This window comes from Apus apus, chromosome 2, assembly GCF_020740795.1.
Source record: "Apus apus isolate bApuApu2 chromosome 2, bApuApu2.pri.cur, whole genome shotgun sequence".
NCBI lineage: Eukaryota > Metazoa > Chordata > Aves > Apodiformes > Apodidae > Apus > Apus apus.
In genome coordinates this window covers 50,615,016-50,642,092 of record NC_067283.1, presented here as the reverse complement: position 1 = coordinate 50,642,092, position 27,077 = coordinate 50,615,016, and the positions used below count along the sequence as shown (strand labels likewise).

The following is a 27,077-nucleotide window of genomic DNA, read 5'->3' as shown; positions in this document are numbered from 1 at the left end:
CTGGTGCTTCCTAGCTTTGCTGAGGGACAGAGCCTGTGGCCAGTGCTGGCCCAAACCTTTGCTGCTGTGGCCTCTGTGAACTGAGTGTGGCTTCGTGCACACTTGAGAAGAAGCTCTGGCCCTGGGCAACCTCTGGCAGAGAGGCTGGAGAACATGTGGTTCATGGCACCTGGTGTGCTCTGACTTGTGTTCGAGCCTGCCCTAGGCCTTGCAGTAAAGATGTTGCCTAAGTGACCTGAGTGCTCTTGCTTCATTAATTTTAAGTGGCTTTTTCTTTTCCCAAGGTTATATGTGCACATTTGAAAGCTGCATCCCAAATTCCCTGGGGATAAATTTTGCCATTATTTGAAAATTGTTGTTTTGGTGGATGATCCCTTAGGCTTCCTGTGGCAGAAATTTAAGGATACTCTGAACTACCTGGTGAGGAGTCCTATCAGAGTTACTAGCAGGACTGTGATGAGTAATGGTGAAAAATTAATTTTCTCAGGATGAGCCATTAATGGTAGTTCATATTTCTACCTAATCTGTCTCTGTTGCTTTTATCATTTTTCTCTCCACAACATTTTTTGGTTAAATGAAAATTAAGCATCATTTTTCCTATTCAGTATAAATAGTTAATAAACTCAGGATATCAGAAATGCAGTATGAGCCTCCTAAAAGCATTTTCAATACATAAAAAAAGAAAACTGTGAAAAAACCAAAAACACTCTCAGTGGAAATCTTGCCCTCTGAGAACCCCCATCTGCAAGGTCTTCAGCAGCCAGCTGTGAGAGTAGAACAGTGGGCTTGTGGTACTGCTAATGGAGATGGTCCTCAGTACAGCCTTGGAGAAATGAAGCAGACTCCTGGTATTTTTATTTTTTTTCCCCCTCTTCCAAGCCAAATCCAGGTTGAGAAGAGCCATCCTCCTGGTGGCTGCTGTGAGCCAGCAGGAGCCCAGTGGGGAACCCTGCAGAAAGTTGGCTGTGGCTTCCAAGCTGTGGTTTGGCACAGGTCCTCTCCAAGACCTCTGCCAAATATTCGGATTTCTTTTTTAGGTTTTTGGTTTGTTTTGTTTTTTTTCTTTCCATGTTGGCATTTTATTTAACTGTATCACATGAGTTTAAAGCTGTTAGTTTGATATATTTTCTCACCAGAGTGGGCTATTTTGTGAAGAGTTCTTTGATGGAAGGTAAAAATACGAGGTGCATGTGGAAGGTGAACAAATTGCGTTGAGAGAAGTGTGTAGTAAAGGTAACATGAAGCAGTAACACTGGTACTAGGTCTGGTTAGTGTACCTCTCCTGTATGGGAATTTGACATCACCTTTGCACGCCAAGTTAAAGAAGAGACCTTTGGTTCCCACTGGCAAGGCATGGGAGAAGGGAGCAATGCAGGCATCCAACAAAACATTCTGATCTTTCCCCAGGCACATTAAAAGTGAGTTCTCCAGCAGCTGGGTTTGAGGAGCTCAATAGAGTAGTCTGGGGTGATTCTTCACCACTTCCCTAGATTTTCCTTTCCGAGAGAGTCTGGGATTCCTGTGTGAACCCTTTGCTGAGCTCAGTGCTGACTGGGGAGTTGCGTCAGCTGTGGCAGCATTGTTCTGGATCAGCCTGACCTCTTTTAAAAAAATATGTATTTTTCCAACACTAATAAAAACCTTAGCTGAGGTTTTCTCCCTTTCTGCCTCTGTGCCTGAACACTGAATTAAAAAAAAAAAATAAAAAAAAATCCCAGATGTGAATCTATAAACCATCTGTTTAAAATAACTATTGTGCAGGCCTATAATTAAAAGTTATTTATTATGAATCTGGGATCCTATTATGGATTTTGACTGACTCCCAGGTTTCTGATTTAGCAAACAGTTTATGTATTTGTGAGCCCTGTGTCTCTTCTGCACTTCTCCGTGCCAGAGTGCATGTCCTTTAAACAAAAGGAAAAAACTCCCCTACCCGCCTGTAACTGTTGGCTTCTGAATGTTGCTGTCTAAGAAGTTTTCTTTTAAGAACAGCAAAAATCAAAGTATGAGAGCTTTCAACAACTCCCAGAGATGCTGTTGACAACACAGATGGAGGTTTGGTAATACAGCTCTCCTGCATGGAGCTACTTAGCAGCTTTTTAAATGTATGGTTGGGACAAGTAACGGAATGTTATTACTGGGGGTAGGAGGGGACGTATTTGGAAGGAAAGGATTTGTTGCTGAAGTCCATTTGCTCTTGCCCTCCTCTTTGCCCTTGTGAAATGAGAGGGAAGGAGGAAGCAGATGGACAGTACACATTAAGAGCAGTGTTTTAGACAACAGGGTGAAGGGAAAAAAACCAACAGCCTCCTGGTGACAATTGCTCTTTGTTTTATCTTTGTACTTTTACACCCAGTGGGCCTGCAATGGATAATGCCTGACTGCAATAGGCTAAACAATGATTTACCAGCCCTGTTTTATCTGCTGCTGTCCTATGATTGATCTGCATGGTACATTAACCCTTTATTCCCCATCTGCTGGCCTAGTTTTCCATGAGATGCAGCATTGAGATAAAACAACAGGATTTGTGGACAGAATGTCAGGTTTAAATCCAGTCCTGGAAGAAGCAAGAGGCTGCGTTACCCCCAAGCTACACTTCTCTCTGTGTATAACAGGGTTTTTTCTGGGAAACATATGTGGGGGCAGCGTGTTGCAATCGTGGCTCTACTGTGTTTGTTCAGCAAAAAGCCCCAAAGGGAGCCATGGGGCTGTAGTCCTGAGCTGTTCCTCACACTCTGGAAGAGCATTCCAGCACCGATGGCAGCAAGTTAGGCACCTTGGAGTGGCATCTGAAACAGCCAGTTTCAGAGCTGTGTGGGGCTTGCCTGTAATGCCAGCTTGAGAGGAGGAATATCAGCTTTGTAAATCTCACCTTGCTTAGGGCTCAGCCAGCCTTCTTGTGGAGGTAAAGTTTGGCTCTATTCATCTGAGATACACAGACCTATTTCTGCAGGCAGGAGAATGCAGTGTCTCCTCAAAGGGACAGAGCTGATCTTGCTCTTTTTTTAAAAAAAAAAGAAGATAGTAATGGACAGTAAAAAGACAGTAATTGGAGACAGTAATGCAGATTTGGTGCCCTCCACTTCCAGAGGCAATTCAAAGATTTGCTTCCTGCTTTCCCAACAAGCATCCTCTCTCTCAGGTCTTGTGTCTTTTGGGAGCACGAGGAACGAGCCTCTCCTCTGCTGAAGCTGAACCACTGAGCAGCAAGTAGTTCAAGGTCTGCTGGGGTAAGGAAAGTAAATATGAATCTGCAGCCCACTGCTTAAGGCACCCTCCAAGTGGGGAGGACTCTTTAGTTCCCATTGCTGCACTGTGGGCCACTAATGTACTTTACATAGAAAACCTGCTTAATGTGAAACAGCCTTTGGCACCAGGACATGAACTCCAAAATAATTTTTGCTCCCAGAAAAACTTCCCAGGACTAGGCTGTGCAGCCTGGCTCAGTTTTACATTCTCTTTCCAGTTACTTCCATCCTCACCTGTAATGTAGGTCCCGAGTTTGGGGTTGAGCCACCAGTGTTGCTGATGATAAGAGTAAGATCCAAATTCAGCTGCCCCCCCTGGGTTGACTCAATGAAGCCAAACTTGTCATTGCAGAGAAGACTTCTGCTTGAAGTGGTCTGGGCAAGACAGGAGACTTCTAGTGAGGAATGATGATTAGCAAGTAGCTCCTATTTGAAATGCTTTTTTAGGGTCATCCTTAGGGACATTTTGTATTGCCAGCAAGAAGAAACCATGTCAGGATGTACCTGAGGGCAGAGGGAGGCAGCCAGTGCTCTGGGGAAAGGGCAAGAAGCAGCCTGGGAAGCTAAGCTGCAGAACATTGCCCAGGAGTCTCCTGGCAATCAGGGAACAAAAAGAAATATGGAACTGTGTTCTGCTTCTTGTCCTTCTCCCTGTCATCCACAATAATGATTTCTTCCTTTGAAGAAGGAGTCTGATGGGCAGCTGCCTGCTTGCTCCCCTGATGTGCATCCTGCCCAGCTGGGTTGGCCCAGAAGGGCACTGTGCATCTTGCATCTCTCCAAGGTCCATGGTGCCTGCTGCAGCTGGGTAGATAGTGTTCTCTAAAGGAATATACTCTAAACTGGACTTTGCTCTTCCTTCAAACCCGCTTTCACCATGCAGATGATTTTCCCACAGATAAAGGTGACAGGCCTGCCAGGCTTATTAAATCTTTCCTTGAGCAAACTCTTATTAAAGAGAATCAGATCTTAGCAGAACCCTTTAAAATACAGACTGTATGTAGTTGATTTGGAAAGCTTAATTCTACTGCCCTTCAACAGGCTTCATGGAGGCAAAGTCAGGGGGTGCGATGTTCATGTAAAGGGAATCAATCTTTCACCCTTTGCTCTGGAAAGAAGTTGTTGAGCCAGTTGCACTGCTGTGCTTTGGTAGCTTTGTGCCAATCCAGAGCTACAGAGCTGCCATAAATTCAGCTTAACTTACCAGTTAAATTCCATTTATAGTTGCTCTGCAGTGCTGGAGTGATGCAGAGCAGCCAGCACGCAGCAGTGACCTGGCTTTTGACAGTAGTCGTTTGTGTCGCTGCAGCTGCGCCTTCGGGACTGATTCTCATTTGCTGATTTCACACAGGCCCGGTGAGAGTGAGTCCTCGTTTAAACACTGATAAGATTGAAGTGCCTTTATAGCTGCCATCAGATCAGGCAGTGACTTTGAAGAAAATAAGCCTCTGATTTTAGACAAAGAGCTGGAGTGTAATAAAAGCTGCATGTTATCCTTCACAGGCACCTTGTGTAAGGCCACAGGGAGCGAAAGAAAAGGACTAAAAAGCACAGTTTCTTTTCCTTTAGTTTTATGATTTACTTTTTTCTAGCCCTTTAATTTTTTGGTCTCTAATTAAGTCATAAGATTGGGTAAGGTGAGTGCTTGTGTCTTGTAAATGGCCACCTGTGTTGCCTAATGAACTGATCTACTAATTATAGGTGGAGGTCAATTCAGAAGGCTACTTTCAGTCAGGAATTTCAACTGGCAAAATTTTACTGAAAGAAACACTCAAAGTATTTGTTTTCTGCCCTTGTTTACCAGCAAGGATAACCAGAAGGATTGACACCACAGGTGCAATCCAGGCTATAAACGAAATATTTCTCTTGCCTGCTGTCAGAGATCCTCTATTGACATTCCTTAGTGTGGTCAATGTACTCTTTGGCCTTGGCCATCACTGGCTTTTTGCCATAGAAAGATGACACTATAATGTACAGTGATTCTGCCTGCTTTTGTTGTTTCATCAATTTTCAGCATTTTGTGAAGAAAGATGAAGTACAATAGCCTCTTCTCTAGTAGAGCATATAGTAGGCTCTTTTGAAGACGTGCTGGGTAGCGAGGTGATACAGTCAGCTAAAAATGACTTTCAGCAGAGGCAGAGAGTTTTGTTTTCTCTGAGGCTGCCACCTCTCCCTCAGCCATCTGTCCTTTCATCACCATGAGAAACGATTTCTGAGCTGTGCAGTTCGTGGGGCAGCACCTCAAGACCCCTGGGATATTTTAACAAGCAAATCATGTAACTAGGTGCTCATGTAAGTGGATTTCTTCAGCTGGACATGTTTTCTGTACTATGGTGGGTAGCTGTTGTGAATTGCTTTATAAGTGAAGTTCAAACACAATTTACATCAGTTCCTGGGTAATTCAGAGACTGTCTTCTACAGCGTTACTTCAAGGGAAGAAAGGTGTTTTGAATCACAAGGACCTCTCCTGAAGTGAAGGGGCAAATTGCTAGACTCATGTTTTATTTTCTGAGTTGCAAGGAACTGAGCCGTGGATTTGGCTTCCTTGCAATAGCTTTTGTATTTTTGTTTTGTTTTCCAGAATAAGGAAGTGACTTGCAAGAGAGAGAAGTGTCCGATGCTCTCCAAGGACTGTGCTCTTGTAATTAAGCAGAGAGGAGCTTGCTGTGAGCGTTGCAAAGGTACGGTTCCCTTCCTGTTGTTTCCATCTTTTGAAAATGTTATCAGTTGACATTTATGTTGCCAGATATTGGACAAAGTGGGGAGCTTCTCAGCTGGGGCTTTGCTGTCACCAAAGGCTTGAAATTGCACTAACCACAATTGCAATCAATACATTTCCAAAGGTGGTGGAAATGCGTAAATTCATGTATTCATCCTGTAATTATTAATTCTTGCATGATGGCAGTCCTTCAGAAATACACCTTTACAGTACTTCATTGGTACGTTGTCAGTCTTTCGAGATATCTCCCCTCTTCTAACTTTGTCTATCAGAGATACTTTAGGTCAAAATCAACCTGCTAGCAGTTACTGGTCAGCAGGAATTTCTTAAGCTTTTTGTGTGATTAAACAGAACAAAATGCTTCGGAGTTATAAAGAGCAGAGTAATTATCCATTACTATTTTTCTTTCTGTACTAGAAGCAAACCACCAAATTCTATCAATTTTATTAAATATTTCCTGATTAAAATAATAACATTGTGGAGAATTTTATTAAAGCCAAAATGGGCAACAATCTGAACGTTGTACATTTATTTATTTATTGACTAACAGTGTATCTTCCAAGCTCCTTATAGTGAGCTAATTGTCAAATAGAAAACAATAAATGAATCATGGAAGCATGCATGGCATGTAATTAGCATGCTTATCCACGTGAAAAGTGTGCAAGTAGATGAAGCTGAAAACTGGTCTTTTTTATATTGATGCAGTAAGTAATATGCTCTAAACCACTAATTTTGCTGCAGGAATGCTGACACAGTCAAAGAAGTGGAGAATGTTGGATTCAGACAGCACTATTTTTCTTGATGTTTTCTCTGTTGTTTAATTCCCCAGTGGTGATAGAGTGGCTTTGGGAGTGAGATGGGGTAGGGTAAATTGCTCGGAAATGAAAGTGTTTATTGCCTTCCCAGAGGAAATACAAATGCAGGAAAACAGATTACACTGATATTCAGGTGGAAGGGCTGTATGATGGATCTGTGTTTTTCCTGGATGGTTGCAGAGGTTTTTTAGCTGCTGTGCTCATGATTAGCTTCTGTGGTGCAACTTTGAAATAGTTTTGGCAAGCCCCAGTTCGAGGATTTGTCTAAAAGTCTGACACTTAAAAGAAAAGGAAGTTAACTAGGAAAAACAATGTAAAGCATGACTGAAACAGTCAGAGTTTGTAGTTACAAGTTTTACATAAATTAAATGTAATTTATTTCTTTTGTCAAATTGTGTTAAGTGTCACCTCTATAGCAAAATATTCCTAAACATTGGTTCAATTAGGCTGGAGGCTGTTTCTCTGTTTTGATAAAGGGATGCATGGTTGGTCAATAAAATTAATGTTTTAGATATATAGGTATGCATACAAAATGATGCTACATTAAAGAAGATTAATGTTTCAAAGTTGAGAATACAGATACTAGTGTTTATGGGCTCTTCTCATTAGATGGAAACTGTCATTCAGACTCCTTGTGTGATATTCTGTGTGTTTATCCTGAATTGGAGTGAGTTCCTCCAGAACATTATTAATAGGCTTGAGCCTGGCATCTTCAAATTCGTATGCCTGACATCTCTAATAGGAAAATGAATAGAAACTGTTCAAGACTAGAATTAGGATGCATGTGGCTAATTGCAGTATAAGGGAGAAGAGCTGTGCCTTACAAAAATGCTAGTAATTTAAATTTCTCCTAAGTATATGGATAGAGACATCCAAATGGTATTGTCTTCCTCAATTTCCAATAGGCATCTAGCAAGATTCCTCACCAAAACTACTGAAGAAACTAAGCAATTTGTAGAGAAACTCATCAATGAATAACTAACAAGTGGTTATTTTTGTAATGAGAAAAGGTTACCAGAAGATCCTTGTAAAGATCTCAACTTGTCAATGTTCTCAAAAATTATCTAGGAAAGGGTTGAAGAAGGACACAAAGTTTGCTGCTGCTGACCTGACATCTTTAGTGTAGTAGAGGAGGAGGGCTGTCTGCAAGGAGTTGCAGAAGGTTCTTGGGACATTGAACAACTGATGACAAGCTGGCAAAAGAAGTTAATGTAGATGAGGACAAATGGGTGCAAACAGGACAGGAGTCCTAACTGTACAGATACGCTGGGCTCTGAGGTGACAATGAGCTGTTAACAACTGTTTCTCAGTTTTATAAAACGCAGTCCTGTAGCAGGATTAGCTCAACCTTCAGTAGCTCTCCAAAAGGAAAACTGAATTTTGGCTAGAAGGACATTTGGTCTTATCCAAGATGGCAGTTCCTCTGTACTTTAAATGTGTGAATCACTTTAAATTTCAGAAGAATAAAAAAAAAAAAAAGAAAAAGAAAAAAAAAAAGTATCCAGGGCTTAATCTTCAAAGTAAATCTGAAATTTCAGAAAGGTAAAGTTAAATATGCACCTCTATAACTACAGCAGTCCCAAAACCATAGACTGTCACCAGGTTGTTCTGGTGCTGTGGGAAGAGATTGACGGAGCCACCTCTAACCCTGGCAGAGCTACTTGTTCTCTCACCACTCTGAACACTGCTGAAGCTCCTGCTCCGTGCAAAACCCAAAATGAGTGTCCTGTAGGGAGTACCTGGGGAATCAAGTGCAAAGACCAGCTGAGCTGCATAGGACTTAAGCTACTCCCTTTGGTGTCTCAGCAGCTCCCCGAGGCTCCTGGTGTGGAGCTCAGCAGCAGCCAGGCTTGGCCCTGCAGGGCTTGTTCTCATCACTATTCTGTCAAGCTGCCAAAGTGCCCATAGGGAATGCAAGCTGGAGAAGGGAAACAGGGATTTTAAAAAAACATTTATTTATTTTTAACTGGTTGCATTTAATCTAAACCTGAAGAAAATGTTATGAAAAAGACATCAGAACTTGATGGCTTTTTTCTTGGATTAGTTCCCAAAGCCTAGAAAAGCCTAATTAGGCCTTATGGACTCTTGCCAGCTCTCTTTGATAGCTTCATGTCTTCCTACCTTGTGAAGAAATAAATGAATATTCATTCATTGATGGCTGCTGAAATGGCTGCTGTCATTTGAGTACAACCTCGGAAGGATAACATGAAGAAACGAAGGGTATGGTTCCGGAATTGGCTTGTGTAGGAAGGAAACCACCACTCATGAGTAATTTGTGATACAGCTTGCCAGGGTATTTTATTCTATTATTAGGAAGGCACGAGGACTGAGTATGTAGGCCCAGTATCTCATAGCAAAGAAGCAGTATGGAGTGATGAAATGCTGTATGCCTGCAATGATGCATCCAGCTGAATTCCTGTGTTTAGAGCTTTGCATAGAGGAGAAATTGAATTGTTGGTAGCAATTTTTCCTGCAAATGGTTGTGTACTGACCATAACTCCCTTGCTTCTGTTCGGGTATTTGTATGCTACTTAGATAATTTTAGCACTTTTTTTCTTTAATAAACAATAAAGTAAGAAGCAGCAGCAAACATAGCTCATGCAGTCAAAAAGTTTATTGTGGTGGGAACATGTTATCCCTAGTATATTAAGAGATTTGGATTTACTTAAGATTTTAATCCTCCACACCAGCAATGTATGTTAACACTGTTCTTGTCTTCAGGCCCATAGGACCTTGGGCAGTAAAGCTGGCGGGACAAGGCTGTTTCTTGCTGTGTGTTTGTGCAAAGTCTGGAACAGAGAAATGTTGGCCCATGATTATGGCTCCCTGCTGCAAGGAGAATGCAAACAACTAAGTATAACAGTGAAAACCTTTCAGTGAGATTATTCTTTTGATAGATACTTATTGCAGTTTATGAAACGTAGCATATACCTCTAGCGTACTACTCATTTTGAAAATATTAAAAAAATTAAGCCCTCTCATTACTTTAGCATAGGATAAATAGGCCACTTTTCATCTCTCATTTTGTTTAATATGTTTAATGAAAACATATGAGATCACTGAGATTATAGAAATAGATTTGGCAGCATTTTCTTATTTAGTTGGATGGAGCCCTGTCACTTGGACATAGAGCTCTCTACACCTCTAATGATAAGTTATTTGCCCTCTGAGGAAGTCGTATTACCAGCTAAAGGCTGCATAAAGTTTGCAGTTCTAAAATTCTGTACCACATTCTACTCTTTTATCCTAAGAATTTGGATCTTCCCTGGCCGTGCAAAGACAAAATTGGTAGGTATTTGTTACAATAGGTATGATTTATTGTTCTGAAGTTTCTTTCACTTCCCAGGTGCAACTTCGCTTTTCTGCCTTTGTTAACTTTTGATATTTACTTGGGTTTGTTTTGTTTTGTCTTAATTAAGTAATGATCTTAGAGGTTCACATGCTAAGAACCATTGATCTAGAGTCTACCAAATGATGGAATCACAGCCCAGGCAATAGCAGCGCTAGTTCCCCTGAATATTGAACATCTGAAGCTACCATGGTTAATTGTGCGTTTCTTGGAAAGGATATAAAATATTATGATTGAGGATTGCAGCCAATTTCAGCTATTAGGGCTGGCTTGCAAAGGAAGCTAGAGGGAGGTCATGAGTTTATCAGTGTTCTGGCTAGTCTACTAACACCCTGCAGGAGCCATACGTATATTTGGCACTTTGTTTGCCTGATACCATTTTGATGCCCGGCTGTAGGAGTGACCAGGGGGCCTGTGTCTGGGGCCCTGATGGGGCACTACAACTTGCAGCCCATTCTCACATGCCCTAAAGCAAGTTTTCAGAGACAAGGGTGCAACCTAGTACATGTATGGAGTGGGATGGGCTGGGAAGATAATTGTATATTTTCCTACTAAAATATTTTCACCTAATAATCCAGTCCTTGCATCTGTTAGAGACTGGCTATGGAAAGATATGTTTTGAGGTCATAATCAAGTCATAACTTTTCCCTCGGCCTTTTTCATTGTCTCTCAGTCTCTTGATAATGTGCTCCAGCTCTGAACCAGGAGGCTCATTTCTTGAAGCTGGAGGTGCAGGTTTGTCTCAATGTTCATTCAGTTTCTAGCTTTGAATTTCAAGTAAAGGCAGGATATTGAAGCAATGACATAGACATAGAGCCCCCAAGAACAATATCATTCCGTGTCATAATGGTGCCAGTTTTCATTATTTATGGACTTGCCTAAGAAAAGACCTACATCCCTTCGCACTTCTTTTTAGTTAACTCTTCTTACAAAGATCTTAGCACATACATTTCATATCCCTTAAATATCTGGTGCATTCCATTGTGTTTAGTAGCACCTCAAATTTCAGATTTTTTTTATTATCTTGGTTAATATAATATTGCATTTAAGCAAGAAGCTTTGAATGAACTGTCTTGTGTTGTCATAAATATTTTTGCACTCAAACATCAGCTACCTAGCCTTTTACAATCACACAGAAGTTGCTTGGTATGCTTGTATTAGAAAATAGCACAAGACTTCCATGGTGATAGGAGGATGCACTTGTGCCTTGTGTGTGGACATTGTGACCAGTGTGGCCTTTGTTTCTGCTGCTGTGTGCTTAGTGAGTATGAGCTGCTTAGCATCATATGCCTGTGAACATGCAGTCCTGGCAGAGCTCACCCCCATGGCCACTTTACTCTGCTGAGTTGTGTGCCCTTTACATGGCCTCTGTGCCTCACATCCCCTGTGTATTGTAGTTGTGATGGCTCAGCTGCAAATAGGTTTGATTGTACTCAGTTACAGAGGGAAAAGTAGGATTTTCACTGTTTGGAGTTAGACTTAATAAGCATGGGTGACTTTGTATATATTTTCATGCTTCTGTGTTGACAAATGAAGACCAGGGTTACCCAGTAGGAAGTTTAATTTTCTAGTAGCTGTCAATGGCTTTATCCTCATTAAGACATGTGAAAATATATTTTATAATAGGTGCACATGTGATTCACAATTTTCTTATTTTGGTCAACAGATTTCATGCCAGGGAAATACTGCAGAATGTGCAAGTTATTGGTTTCTTTTTGTTTGGGGTTTTTGATTCTTTTGGCTAGAACTGGTATTTAGTGTTAGCATGCCTGGATACCTCCCTAAGGATTCATTTATCAAACACTAAATAAAACATGTCTTCTGACTGTTTTCTTTTTCCTAATGTTTATTTTCCGTGCCAATAAAGAGGTTAGATTTTTAAATAGAAAGTGGAGGGAAAGAAAGAGAAAAGACTTAATAGGAGAAGAAAGATGCTAAAGAAATGAAGGATGGGGAGCCAGTTTATTGTGCACCAATGTATCACTTTCTCTTGGGAGAATATGGAAATGACTTGTCTATGAAATTCTCATTAGCCTAAAATAAGCAAAAATCTCTTCTGGAATCTTATTAGGCTATGTCAAATTGAGTAATAAAGGCTTGTTTTTAATGAACTACTTAGGATGTTGGCTGAGACCTAGCACTACTCAGCTGTCTCTTAGAGTCAGTTTCCCTATCTTCATGATACTGCTCTGTGCTAGGGTGTCTGAGGAAGAAGAAGAAAATAAAAGAAAAAAAAGAGTCATTTGACAATATTACTATATTTGGAAAGACAAATGGCTTCCTGATTGTCAACTTGTCCACATGCCAATAACAAAATCCACTATAATTTGCCTTTTTTTTTATTCCATTCCAATTCTGTGTGAGGATGCTTGTTTTGGAATTCAGTTGCTCTCTTTCAAATTAAATCAGCCAAAGATTGGTTATTATATTTGAAAATAAAGTGCTCAAGTAAGACTTGCATAACATTGAAACAAAGTAGCTAAATCAGTAAATTAGAAGTGATTTAACTAGTTTATCATCATTGTTTTGTGCAGGAATGACTCAAGTCTAGAGGATCATTTTGCCTTTATAAGGTAACTAGAAGGTAATTAGCAGTTTCCACTGCCTATACAACAACGGACCAACTTCAACGTATTCGGTGGGTTAGTTTAATTCAGATAAGCAACTTTCAGCTTGCATGTTTATCCAGGACTTATGTGAACTATTTGGGTTGAAGTACATAATAGAAACAAAACCTAAAACTAACCAAAAGTTAATATTTTACATTAATAAAACACCAGCTATTCTTAAAGAAAGAAGTAGGAAACCTGAAAAATTAGGACACTCTCCTTGACTGCCATGAATCATGTTAGATCCATTAAAATTGGTGTAGACCACTGACATTTAACTTCTTTCCATATGTGAAATCCTAAAGGTTTTCCTTATGGGGTATATTTCACAGGATCAAATTTACCTATTAATGTCATATCTGTTACTTTTCATGTACTAATTTGAACATGCTCAGGCTTTTAGGTTTCCCTCTTTAAGACCTCCTCTGTAGCCCCCTCATCCCCCCTTTGATTTTTCTTAAAGTTTTGTTTTAAGTATGTATTCAGGCAGAAGTAAGTGGATGTCATTTTGGTGATAACTCTGATATTTCTTGATTTATTCTTTTCTCCTGTTCTCCCTTTCAAATGGCAGACGGAGACAGTAAGTTAATATAGTAATATTTCCAAAGGAGATTTAAAATAGCTTTTAGGAACTTGAGGTATGTTCCACCATACTCGTTTGTAGAAATTGGCATCAGGGACTTTGATGATGCCTTTGGCCATGAGATACTCAGTGGCCGCTACTTGACAAGCCATGTATGATGGACCTTTAATCATGGATGAGCTAGAATGGCTCAACTGAGTTGGCATATGACAGCAGATAGGTTTCAACTCAGCTGAATTTAGGTGAGGCTTCTAAACCTCCAGTCTATGAATAGGTGGGCTGGGAAAGTCCGGGTACGTGTTTGCAAGTGTCAGCTGAGATATTTGTACATTGAAAGCGAGGGCCAGAAAAACTACCCTGTCTGCAGACTTTGCTCCTTTTCCTTTTGAAGAGTGAGCAGTGAGTGTAGCTCTGGGGGAACAGAGAAAGGCAGAGTGTCAAGGAACACCTCTGGTCAGGGAGAGGTTAAAATCTCACTTTAAGATTGTAAAGTGCTTCCTTTCTTGCTCTGTCTTCAGTTTGCCTGACCTTCAGCCTTCCCCTAGCTCTTGCCAAGCCTGCCTGTGTTACAGGCTAACTCTCCCCTGCCTTTATGCTCTTTCCTTCAACTGAGCATCTGACAAAATCCAGCTCCCAACATGCTTTGTGTTGGTGGTTGCATGATGCTGCTCTGGCTCCCTCATTCAACCTGCTGGTCTATGCCAAAGCCTGGGACCAGTCTTAGTACCTTCAGTGCTTCTGTAGACTTCTCATGTTGGTCTCAATTTATAAAATTTCCTTTTTGCTGCCTGAGAGCTCCCCCTGCCATCATGACTTCTGGTCCACCAGTGCTGCCAGCACCATGTATCTTGTGACAGAAGAGGCTCGAGCGTAGGTGGAATTTGGCTCCCTCCTTCCTGCTTTCCACAGGGCCAACTGCTGACACAGCAGGGCAGAGGATTTTATAGCATAGCTTGGATGTTCTCTTCAAGTAAGTGCAGTGGTGATTGCACAGAGGAACCACCTTCATGCTTTCTTGACCAGACTAGTCCTTGAACTGAAAATTTTGGTTTAATATGCACATCTGTACATGCGTATTAGCCCAGGGTCATTAGCTTTCTTAGAGTAGACATTTTAAATTAAAGAACATAATTGGTGAGCAGTTGTTAGTTTCCAATCTGGCCCTTGATTCTGCACACTCCTGAAGACACCAGACCCATCTGGTAAAACACACACATGGAAACTTAACAGCACAATTCATTCCATCTTGAATGTGCAGCACACTAGTGAGCTCTTTCTTGGACTGGGACCAGGATGCCAGTATGGCTTGGACTTCTGCAGCTTGAGGGTATTAAAATGCATTGAACAGGCTGTGCTATTCAGCAGGGTTTGCAGTGGGCAGTATGTGAGACTGTGGTACAAGATTGGCTTGGTGTTTTTTTTGGAATGAGACTTCAAAATGCATAAGAGATGTATAGGGCTTCACATTCCTCTCTTGAAATGTTGGCCTGTGTGTATGAGAGCTCACGCGGAACTTTGTTAATATGCTGAAAATCCGAACACTTCTTTAGTATTTGAAATCACTTCTTAGGGGCTTTACTACTTTAAAAAACATGAGATTCAGATGTATGCTTTGTACCTTTCAATATTTGTCAAAGATTAAATTATCACAGCCAGCTCTTAGAATGCTTTTAAAACATACTTCTTTCTACTTAGGCACGTAGAAATGGTCACAGCATCTGCAGATTTCTCCTGTGTTGCTCTGTACTTAGCCTGGAAAAATGTCTAAGTACTGCAAATCCTGAAGTACAAGTCTTATTCTGGTTAAGCTCTTAACTGGAGGCAGTTAACATGTTTGTAAATGATCTCTGTATATCAAGTTTTCTATAAATTTGGAGTTAAATACAAAATTTTGTGAGTATTTTAAGTTCCTCAGCAGTTCAGAGCTGTGACCCTCAAGTTTTCTTATACAGTGGCTTCAAAGATTTCCTGATGTAGGGCGGATAACTTGCCTTTATTTTCAGCAGGGCATAAAATGTAACTGAAAGCAGTTCAGGACAGTGCACCCTGCACAGCAGAGAATGACTTAGGGAAGCTGCTGAGGTAGGGTGTGGAAAGGGAATGGTTCCATGGGCATTGTTTGACTGATTGTAGTTTTGTGCTTGGTGACTCTATATGTCTGTTTCAAAGTATCTGGCAGGACTCCTGTTGGTTTCATGGGCTCTTTAATCAAGCCTATTTTGAGTAAAATAGACTAGGAAAAAGCCCCTCAGAGCAATAAATGAAAAATGAGCATTTTTCCTGAAGAACATGGAGTATGTGTTGCTTTAATATTTTTTTTTTTTAGAAATACTTTGACTCTCCAAAGAATTAAGTTTTAATTGTGACACTTTTGCATTAATAAACTAAGTGTTTTAAAATAAATATTTTATTTTCCGTTTAATATGTCTTTTCTGGATTTACTTTTCTGGTGAGGTATTTTATTCTTTTCTTTGTGTTCCTTTTTGGTTTTCCTTTTTGCAAAAAACCAGAAAACAGTGAAAGAGTGGGAAGGAAATTAGTAGGAACATGTAATAAAAAATGTGGAAATTAATGTGGTTTTTTTCCAAACAGCTCAATGAAACCTGATTTTGCACATAAAATGCTTGCTGATCCTGTGCACAGGCACACCAGCTTATTTTCTGTTAACAAAGTTGTCATATAACACACTAAGACGTATAAAGCCAAGTCCTGTGGGACTCCAAAATACCGCTGCTCAGAGATTCACCACCCACATAGAACAGCCTGATGGCTTTTAGTGTATGTGGATGTTGATCCCTTCTGTCATGAAAGCGAAAAAGGTATGAAGAAGGAGTAGCTCTGCTGATGTTAGTGCGTCCATACTGAGCTGCATTGGCTGAAGAGCTCTCCAGGGCTTTTGGTTAATGGATGAGGATAGCACGGCCAGGCTGGATGATGAACGTTTCCAGCTCTTCTCTTACCCTCTCTCCTCCCTCTCTCCCTCCAGTGCATGAGTGGCTGAGCAGCTCTTGAGTGGAGAGCAGAATAGTCACTGACATCCATTTATAGGTAAATTGTCACCAATTTTGGTTTCTCTTGAACAATCATAGTTTGAAAGGAGTTTGACCAGTCATGCACAGACATCTGAGGTGGGGGTTGCTTCCAGCCCTCCCAGGGCATGATCCCATTTTTCAGTCCCAACTCACAGCTCTACCTCTTCTGTTAACCCAGAGGAGAGGATGAGTTGCATTTAGGATGCTGCTCTGCAGGGGAGGTTTAGCTAGAATATTAGTAAGAATTTCTATACTGAATGAGTGAGTGAACAGGCTGCCCAGGAGGTGGTTGAGTCACATACCCTGGAGGTATTCAAGAAACCTGTAGTTGTGGCACTTCAGGGCATACACTAGTGGCTGAGGTGATGTGGTTTGGTTGTTTTATTGGGGTTTTTTTTGGTTGGTTTTTGGTGGGTTTTTTTGGTGGGTTTTTTTGTTTGTTTGTTTTGTTTGGGTTTTTTTTGGGGGGAGTTGTTTGGGGGTTATTTAGTTTTGGTTTTTGTTTTTGTTGTGTGTGTGTGTGTGTTGACAGTTGGACTCAGTGATCTTAGAAGTCCTTTCCAACCACGACAATTCTGTGATTTTGTGATCTTCATCAGCAGTCTCCACAGAGTGATTGTGCTCAGCCTAACTGATGTACATCTGTCTCTCCTTCTAGATTGCAATTTCGGAGGAAGTACATACAACAGCTCTATGAAATGGCAACATCCTAGCAATCCCTGTGTTACATACCAGTGCCAGGTAAGGATGTCATCAGCATCATGGTAATTGTGTTTTCAGCTTTTCCCATGACATTTTGAGCCTTTTTTATTCAATCCAAATAACCTAAAATATATTATGCCCAAAGTACAATAGAGAATTTGTGTTTTAAGTAGTTTAAATCAACTCAGATATGGCCAACTATAACCAAACATTCAGAATGATAGATTTTTTTATCACTTGAGTACCCAAACATTGCTGAAGGAGATGTCCACAGCCCTGCTATTTCCTGCTGTCTTGGCCTTGAATTAAGTCCTTGTTTATCAGCACACTAAGCCTTTTCTGAAATACAAATTATTATTTTAGTAATTTGACACTTTTGTGTGTATGTTTTCATGGGTTTTACCTGAGATGTTCTTTAAGAGAAAACCACGTCCAAATCTTATTTTCCTGGGCTACTGTGCTGTTAATACAGTGTTTTTTTTAGTAGATGACCTATCTGCAACCATAACAGTTGCAAGAGTGTCCATTTTCTGCTACAAACCAAGTAATTATGTAGGTAATTTTACTTTATGTTGTGGATGGATCTGCAGTTTTTGCTGATAATTTGATCCAGTTTTAATAACACTCAGGCAGCTACTCAGAATCGGGTATTGGAAAGAGAAGAAATGAATGAGTATGAAGAGTAAACAAAAAAACAGGAGAAAAGGATTTCAAGATTTTTCTTATTTACCGTGATACTTCTGCTCTACAAAACCCACCCATGTTTTTAAACTGCACTGAGAAGAATGATGTTGGAGCAGTAGTGTTCTGTATCCTTGCACTTAATGAAAATATACTGCTTGAATTTAAATACTCTGGTCACTACTAGAGATGTGGAAGGAGCAGTTCTTTATCACCTGTTTCAGTGTCTAAATGCAAAGCTGGGTGATCCTGTTCACCCTAGATCCACATATTTAAAAAATGGGTTTCCCTTGCCTCCAAATGCAAAGCTACAAGCAGCAAAAAAGTAGCAGCCTTTTGTGTGCAAATCCTCACACCCAGATTTGTTCAGAAGGACTCTTGACTTCTTGAACAAGAAGTACAGGAAATGTTAATTTACTAATACTTATCAGGCAAAGCATCAAAGATAAGCGTCTCCCCTCTACAGAACAAGATGCTGTTATCTGCTTTCTAAGTCTTTTTTCCTCCAAGGAGAGAGGGATGAGAATACCTTGTGTCTGGCCTGTTTTCACCAGAGCTGCATGGCAGATTACTGAGGCTAAGGATTCCTGATAAAGCAAGATTCCTTTTCCTAAGAAGGTGCTTGGTTTCTTACCTGATGCATTTTAAGGCAAATCCTGTGTCTGGAGTCAGGGAGACGCGAGTGATTCTTTTAACTATGGATTAACCTCAATCCTGACACCAGGGAGCAGGTATAGAAAGAAAAGAGGTTTTGAAATCCAGTGCTCTGCAGCATGTGCTGAGCTTTAATTGTACCCCTGGTAATTGTGGACTTTTGCTTTTTAAAGCAATCACGATGTTAACCATGAACATGTCTGATCTGCTTCTTTTTTCAGGAAGGAGTGATAGTAGAGTCAGAGGTACAATGTGTTGTTCATTGCAAAAACCCTACCAAACTCATGGGAATGTGTTGTCCTGTGTGTCCAGGTGAGATTTCATGGGAAGATGCTGTTCTACCTGTGCAACTGTCTTTCTAATGATAGCCATCATTACCTGCGAATTTGCCTTTAAGGTGTCTGTTGTACTTGAGAAGTTACTAAAACCTGGGGCAGTGGCTCACAATGCACTAAATGACACAAGAAGACAATGCTTTGGTTTTTTTTTTGGTAGAGGACATGCAGATAGGAGATGCATAAGTAATAGCCTGTGGCAATATACACTTACGTATTTATGGCATTTTTCAGAGGGTCTGTCATCTGGATTTGCCTGGCTGATGGCTGGGAATTTGTTAGAAGTATAAGAGCAATCCTAAAAAAGGAGGCTCACTTTTTTGAAGGGGTCTGGGAATGGATTGCCTTTGTGAAGCAGAGTGGCAAATTAACATGGTTTTATAGGCTAATTTGATTTTAATATAAATTTTGTAGGTACTCACTGATCCTGTTGTGATGTAGTGGGTTTTTTATATTCTAGTGTTATAATTTCTCCCAAAATCTGATACCAATGCAGGGAGTAAGTCAGCAGTAACAAGCAAACAGCTTAGAAAAGTGTTTCAAAGCCACTTTTAATGGAAGACCTGACTTACCCTTAAGTTCACTGGTGCGAATTTATCTTCTAAAGAAGCTTGCTTTCTTTCCCCAAAAAGATATTTTTGGGATTCTCAAGGCCTTTGTAAAGGCTTCTGAAGTGATTTTGTATCAGGTAGGATGTTATGATTTGCTTTTCATATTGTCCTGTGGTGGGGTGTGGTATAGTGAAGAGGCAGTATGCTATCCTGAGCTCAACTCATTCAAGTGCTGTTTTCCAGGTTGTATATTTGAAGGGAGACATTACAATGAAGGAGAAGAATTTAGGCCTGAAGGAAATAAATGTACCAAGTGCTCTTGTATTGTAAGTATTTGCCTTTTGGCATTGTATCTCCCTGTATGAACTTCAAAAGGCACGTTACTATTGCCATAACAAAGCAAAACATTATAAGGAATTCAATAGTATTATGCATTCTTCTTTTGGAATTCAGGTTTCTCTTGAAGACTTTTCCACACTTATGCATTGTAACACTCAATATTCTGAGTCTGACATCTTTTTTGTGACCTTACGCTGTACACAGATAGAGCAGGATATTTGGGAGAAAGTCAATGTGTTAAGTTGGTGATGCTTTTTCTGTGATGGCATCATGAAGGAGAAGACAGAAAGCTTTTGGGGTTTCATCTATTGATCAACATTAATTATACGTTTCCTTAAAGCAATATGTCACGAGGATTCCTTTCAGCTGTATGTGGCAAGGGCCTTTGCTCTGAATTGCTGAGTGAAAGGATGAGATTAGTCTCCTTAGCTGTCCCAGGTGAATTTTGGCTTGATGCTTAATGAAAAGGTCATATCCTGGATTTTATTCTTGACTAGCAACAACATAGAGAGGAAATAATAAGTGCATCCTTTGGGTAATGAACACAGGCTTCTCTTTCACTTCCACTAAGTTAAAAGATAAGGCTGTAAGAGTTGGGGCGGATAACTTTGACTTCATTGGTGTGATCTGTGAGACCTATAAAATGCAAAGTTCAAATCACTGCTTTTGTTGCAATCGATGGGCTTGTTATCAGCAGAAAATGCAAGGCTGAGGAACTTTACATTTCAGTAGAATGCCTAGTTTTAAGAGTACCAGACACAGCTCTCCTGCATCATGAAAATAAAATAAAAAAGATAGGAAAGGAAGATAGACTTAAAAAATCAACATGTATTTATACATAGACACACACATTTAGTGAAGCTGCTGCAGAGAACTTGGACTGTTGGGGGGAAAAAATCCTGCCAATCTGCAAAATTAATCTACATTAAATCATCACACTGTTCCTGTGGAGGCTGCTCAGGTCAAGGTTTAGTTTTGTTTGTTTGGGTTTGTTTATTTGTTTGTTTTAGTTTTAATCCTGTAGTAATGAAAATATGCTGTCCCACGTATCCCAGTGATATACACCCTAGGCCCCTGCTCTGCTGAATGTCTTCAGTCCCAGGCTGAGGAACATTGTTCCCTCTGTACTTGGTGGGTCCCGCTTTCACTTCAGCTTCAGTTGTAAAGCAGTAGCTTTACACTCCTGCTTTCCTTAGTCACATTCCTCAGGGGGAGGCAGGTCTTAATGGTTGTAAAGTTTGTGGAGACATGCTTGAGTCTTTGCTCTTTCCTAAGTACTGTGCAGATGTTGCCTATTGCCCTGTTGTTGGTGTGCCAGTATCTCCCTGATCAACTTTTCTTCATTCCTTAAATAACAAAAGCAACTGTACCAAGAAGAGCATGGGAGGTAGGAAGATATCTGGGGAGAGCAATGTAAAGAAATATAGGAATATAGGGTCAGGCCTGATGGTCTTTCCTTGACAGTTAACTGTCTCAGCTATGTTAGAGAAAGAAATGCATTGGCTACTGATAGTAAGACATTTAAAGCCTCAAGCAAAAGCTTAATGATTCTTTCTGAAAAAGACAGTATGAAGGTTTTGGATGTTGATGACATCTGTATAAAATGTCAAGCTCTAATTCTGAATGTTACCAACAGCAAAAGAAATTATATCTATGTGTAAGCCACACCTCACCTCCCTCTCTCTGCAGTGCCTTTTTTTACCCCTTTCCTTCAGAATTGAGGCGAGGCTAAATCCTATGTAATTTAAATTGGAAGTAAATAATGGGAGCATTCTCAGGGCTGTGATAGCAGTTTGCTGCCTCCTTTACATCCTTTCCCTTTTGGGAATGGATTCCCAGTGAATCTCTTAGATAAGCAGCTGGTGGATGTCTTATTTAAAGATACTTATCTAGTCATGCCTTGTGATATGAACCAGCTTGTGTGTGATGTGCTGTAACTTGTGCAGGCTTTAACAGATGAAAGATAGCTCCTCACCCCAAATTAGATTTCTTCTGGGATTTCAGATTGTAACTACTTAGCGAGTCTTCTGTGGAAAACTGGCAGAGGAAGTGGCACAAATTATTGCCAAGGTATTTTGATGGGTAGTGTAAGGATTCAAGCCACTCTCACATCAGGGTAAATTCTGCATTTTACTTGGGATCAAGGTTTTCTCATGGTGGACTCATTCTGGACTCTGTAGGCCATCACTGTCCTAGGGGTAGCTCAGGATGGCACCACAGGCAGTGTTGTGCAGGAAGAAAGTAGAGAGTGATGGCTGTGGTTTGTTTACCTGGAGAGATGTATGGTTATCTTGCACTCACTACATTTATTAAAATGGGGAATTACTTACAAAAAAGGAATTTTACCATTGCAAAACGATGCACTTAAAAGTCAGCACACTTCAGCGGGCCTGGACTGTGGGGCCCAGTCTTTGGCAAGCTCTTTGGTAGTTCACGTTTGTGGTATTTTCAGCTCAAAGCAGTGCCTCCTGGATACTGTTGAGCTCCTAAAGAACAGAAAATGGTTGTTAACATTTTTTTTTGTTGTTGTTGTTTTTAACATGCACTGCTTGTGCAAAGGAGGACAAAATGGGGATCTTAAGAGTTGAGGATCCTCATCCTGGCTAAACAGATTGCCCGATGGGGAGGCTTCCCAAAGGGTAGGGAGAGCAATGGCATGGCTACATGTGGGCAATTCACTGTCCTGCACGCTTGACTCATTGATACGGTTTCTGTTCAACACCAGTTGTGGTTCTAGATATCTTCTACTGAAAACCAGACCAAACCCACCAAACTCATTCTATGTAGGCCACCAAAACAACCCATTAGCTAATAACTTCTGGGTTGCTACTGAGCCAGGCCGTGCTTGCGGCTGCGAGGCGGAGATGAAAGGCCCTGTATTCCATTACTGCCCTCCTGAGCAAGCCGCTCCTTGGGGTGACTAAGATTTCTTGCTGAAAATGAAATCGTATCACGTCTCACTCAATGCATATTGCCTGTCAGGAGAGAATGAGCTGGCTTTTAATGACTCAGTTTCTCTGGGGAGAGGCGTTTGTGTAAGAAAGGTGGACGGGATAATAGGGATCTCCTCGCACCCCGGCTGAAACCCAGCTGTCTTGCAATAATTCATCTGTCTGGCCTGTTTCTGCTCTTTGTGATAGGCCAGCAGCCTGTTCTAGAGAAACCTTGGATATTTTCCCTACCATAAGCACCTACTTAAATGAAGGACTAGCTGCTTTAATCAAGTGTTATTTCTCAGATACTACTTTTATGAGGTCGAGTGTGTGTTTCTGCTTGCACAGTGAGAGCACTTGGCTTACATGTTTCCTTTCCTACAGCCTGCATTAAAATAGTCAGACTGTGATTATCTCCAGTGTTTTCATTTTCTCGTTTGATGTAACACGTTTGAAAAAAAAAAAAAAATAGTGGAGGGGGAAGGAGAGAGATCCAGGGCAGGAGGAGAGGAGTTTTGGCAGGCAAGTGACCTTGCGTGAGAGCTGTAACCATGGAGAAGCTTATCTTTAAATGGTAGTATCCAAACTCATAACTAGCCCCTTTTGACTTGCGCCGCTGTTGCCCAGACCATGGGCGCTGTGCGTTTTGGCATGCGAGGCATGTGGTGGTACAAGGTACCACCACGCTGTGAGTGCGCAGCATGATGGAGACGCCGCAGCCCAGGCCTCCTCTTCCTCCACACCCCTGCAGGGAGGTGGCTGGAGGCTGGATTATGGCATTGCTGGGATGGCCTGGTTGGGAATGGGAAGGGTCACGCCATCTGTCTGTCCTGCGGGGAGACATGTCACTGGGATGGCTGTCGTCAGGGCAGTCACGTGCATTTGGTCCCCAAGCAGCATCATTTTCTAAAAGCAATACTGGTTTCTTAGCTGCTCTTCCAAAACAGGGATTTGGGGTGCTTGGAGTGCTGAATTTAAAAGCAGCCTCTGCTTGATCTCCTTTGCATCACTGGGGGCTTTCACACCACTGCTCAGGTGTGACCAGGGGAACTCAAGACACACACAGCTCCTGGTCTGCAGGTGTACTTGTGGGTCTGTGCAGGAAATGTCACTTATGTCTCTGAGTGCTAGGGTGCAAAAACTGCAAGATGAAAGTTTTGCACAAAGAAAAGGAAATCACACTGAGAAAATCTGTTTCTAAATCAATGACTAACAGACATTGCAACTGTGATAAGTAATGAGAAACTACATGTGTTAATGTTTTGGACACTGAAGTTGGAATTCATCTTGTCTAGCTCCAGCCATTCAGAAGTAATGTGTCTGATCTGAACTACTTATCTGAGCTCCTCTTCAGTTAATGGAGAGAGAGAGAGAGGGAGGTGGGATGGATTACTCTCTGCAGATGCCTATCTTTCTTAACGAACTACAGGGGGAGCCTACCAGACTCCCTGGCCTCTGAGATGGCTGAAGATAGCTGAGATGGATCCTACCCCTGCAGTCAGCTGGGTGATAAAGCACGTTGATACTGCTTTGGCTTTAACAGACATTGGGAGCTGCTGAAATACATTCCCACCACAACACACCGTGGGGGAGCTACTCCAGTCTACAGGGAAGCTCAGGGGAACATGCATTTAACTGAATCCTCAGTGAAGCCTGGTAGCAGAAGTTATGTCCAAATTCAAATTTCCATCCTCGGTGCAGTGCCAAATGCTGATCTTCCCAAACTTCCGTGCACTCCAGCTGCTTTGATTCAGTTCCAAACTTCAGCAGACACTCTATGCCCCTACTTCTGGGGCTGGGAAACAAAGAATTGTTGTCAGGGTTCACTGGTCTTTTGGTAGGAGCAGTGTTCACTTTCTCAAAGTTAGTGGCATAAGTAAAAGTGATTGGCTTATGGGTGGATGCAAATGAAGAGCAGTAAATATCAGAATAGGGGTGCTGTGTCCTTCTGGGAACCCCTAGAAGTTTGTCTGCAAATTTTCTGCAAGGCTAGAAAGATAGCTTTTCTGGCTAGCCTAATAAAAATACAACCTTCCAGGTAAGTGAAGAAGTATGGCTGTGCACATAGGTGTGGAAGAGCAAAGACTCGGTATGTCCTGAGCTTCAGCAAGAAAAATAATGTGGCATAGATACATAAACAGTGTCCTTTAATTTATTCTTTTTTTTTTTATCTGATCTTCTTCAGACTTCAAAAGGTATAATGACTTTCATGGGGGTTGTACACTACATGTGCCACGTCTGAAATATTAAATTCCTTTCATTTTGGAAATAGCAAAGTTAAGCAATAATAGTTTAGTCATTAAATAAAATAATTTTAGAAAACTAAGGGAGGATTTTTCCTTTCTCTCATTGACAGGCATAGCTATTTTTAATTTTTCTTTTGATTTCTCTCAAAAAATGCAAAATTTTTCTCAATAGCAGAGAAGAAGTTAATAATTTTAATTAAAGTAATGGATTAAAGTTAAAAATAAAATTAATCACAGGCTTTCTGAAATACAGATAAACTCGAGTAGCAATGCAAGCGTAATTATTAAGTGTAAATTATTTCTATTCATAAGCACTTTAAATCTCAGGCTTTAGAAGCTGTCTTTCTCTTGCAAGGTCTCATTTCAACCCTTCATGGATATTTGAATTTCATCCGCATCTCTCCTACCTGCAAAACTTCCTAGCTGAGCTTGTCCAAGTGTGTCCCCAGCTGAGGCTGCAGAAACCTTTAATCTTTTAATTTTAGTGAGGATTGATGGAGTCTTTCTGTGCAGAAAGACACTGTGCTCAGTTTCGGCACATTTCCAGGGAAGTAGAGGTACTGAGAAGCTTCCTGAAGATTGAGATGACTTTTTAAGGATCGTGGACCCAGAACACGCAATATCTTTCTCTTGCTCCCTTGCTCAGACCCCTTAGATCACCCCTTCTGCCCTTCAGGATTCAGTTCAAATTTTACATTCTGTCCTTCAGCGTGGTTTATGCTTCTCTGGCTGTGCAGTCAGAGGGATCTACTTCCAGATGTTCTCCCATCTCCATCGTTTCACACAGGTTGCACTACACAGTTGCTATTGTTTCTGAGATGGCATCTATGGCCACCAGAGATGAGTGCCCATTGTGCTTTATATCATAAGGACATGTCCCCAAGAGAAAGAGAGTGTGGAAGAAGAATGTGAAGAAAGATAAAAGGGTGATTTGGAAGATTTCTGTGGGGAATTTTTCCTGCTTGAAAAGAGGAGTGGAAATGATGAGGAACTGGAGGAAGGACCTCTGCCTTTATAAGGCTCTTGTTTAGACAGAGGCTGTCATTCCAGTTTGATTATCCAATATGATATTGTGATAAATAATGAGCTAGGTGATACTGGCACCCATGAAAGGCATAAAACTTCCTGGGTAGCTGAAAGGCCTAAGTAAATGCTGATTAACAGCCCTCCCCATCTGCGCATTGCATAAACAGCCTCTTGCAGTACAGAGAAAAAGTGTCCAGGATTTCTTATTATCTAAAGGAAATGAATGCATAGAGCAGGGTGGATATTGCACCCCTAAAGCATATATCTATATTAAAAAAAAAGGAAAAAGAAAAAAAGCACAAGTTGACCACTGTTAAATGGTGATGATAAAGGCTTATACCTCAAGTGTAGGCTGCTCTCATTCTTAAGAGCAAAGGAACAGAGCTTATGCTGTCAGCTGCTTGTCCCCTCTCTCGTTAAACTTTGCCCAATTAACATGCTGTGATTGATTGTTCTTATTGACAAAGAAGAATTAAGTACACAGAGCTTTACCAATAAAGGAGAGCTGTTAACAGGCAGCCTCTGAGGAGAGGACTATTTTTTATTGGCATTGGGCTGCCATGAAGACTGCAAACATCTCTGCTATAACTCACTCCTTGCAAAGGCAAGCAACTGTCTTGGAGGGAAAGCAAAGCAGTAAGATGGCAGAAAACAAAGAGCATGGTTAAAGTAAGCAAACAAACAAATAAACAGAATCTGCTGGCCAGCAGGGGATGAAAGGGTTGCATGTGGTTTCAGAAGTGTCTGGAGAAGACAAAGGATTTATGTGAGTCTGCTGTAGCACTTCTTGTAAGTGGCTTCAAATGGGAATGCGTGTGGCATCTCGTGGGAGCGCTTGTGTGCAGAATTGATTTGGGTCTAAAAGATTCCCACAAGTTGTGGTAGGAAGCAGTAAAACCAATAGCTTGTCAATTAACAGGGCCTTTGCTTGCCAAACATTTTATGAAGAGTCCAAGACCCTTCAGGCTGGTGTTGCAATGAAGGAAAGGCTCAAGAAGAGCAGGAGTGCTGAGCTTTCATGTTTGTCACCTTTTCAGTTTAAATAAAGTTGGATGTTGCAGGTTTGAGAGTTGTTACCCGATAACAATAGTTAATGATTTTAAACTTGCACACAGCCTTCTGTGTTCTGAGGTAAGATGTCTTAGTATGCACAATACTGCTAAATGAATTTACACAGGAGAGCTTAACTTACTGTGTAACACCTACTTGTTTTCCTTTCTCTGATTTTCAAAAGCAAAAAAAAGAAAAAAAACCA

At 41.0% G+C, this 27,077-nt stretch overlaps 1 protein-coding gene across 5 annotated transcripts in view; it reads left to right on the top strand.

The window, feature by feature from the left end:
* BMPER (BMP binding endothelial regulator) overlaps positions 1-27,077 on the top strand; it is a 151,098-nt gene that overhangs the window by 21,742 nt on the left and 102,279 nt on the right. For 4 of the 5 annotated variants that reach the window (XM_051610923.1, XM_051610922.1, XM_051610924.1 and 1 more), the window contains 4 exons: positions 5,830-5,929; positions 17,014-17,096; positions 18,614-18,704; positions 19,522-19,604. In XM_051610923.1, coding sequence (XP_051466883.1) covers positions 5,830-5,929; positions 17,014-17,096; positions 18,614-18,704; positions 19,522-19,604 — 357 coding nt within the window. Of the gene's footprint in view, positions 1-5,829; positions 5,930-16,309; positions 16,372-17,013; positions 17,097-18,613; positions 18,705-19,521; positions 19,605-27,077 lie in introns of those variants that run through there. The other variant, XM_051610926.1, reaches the window with a different exon arrangement.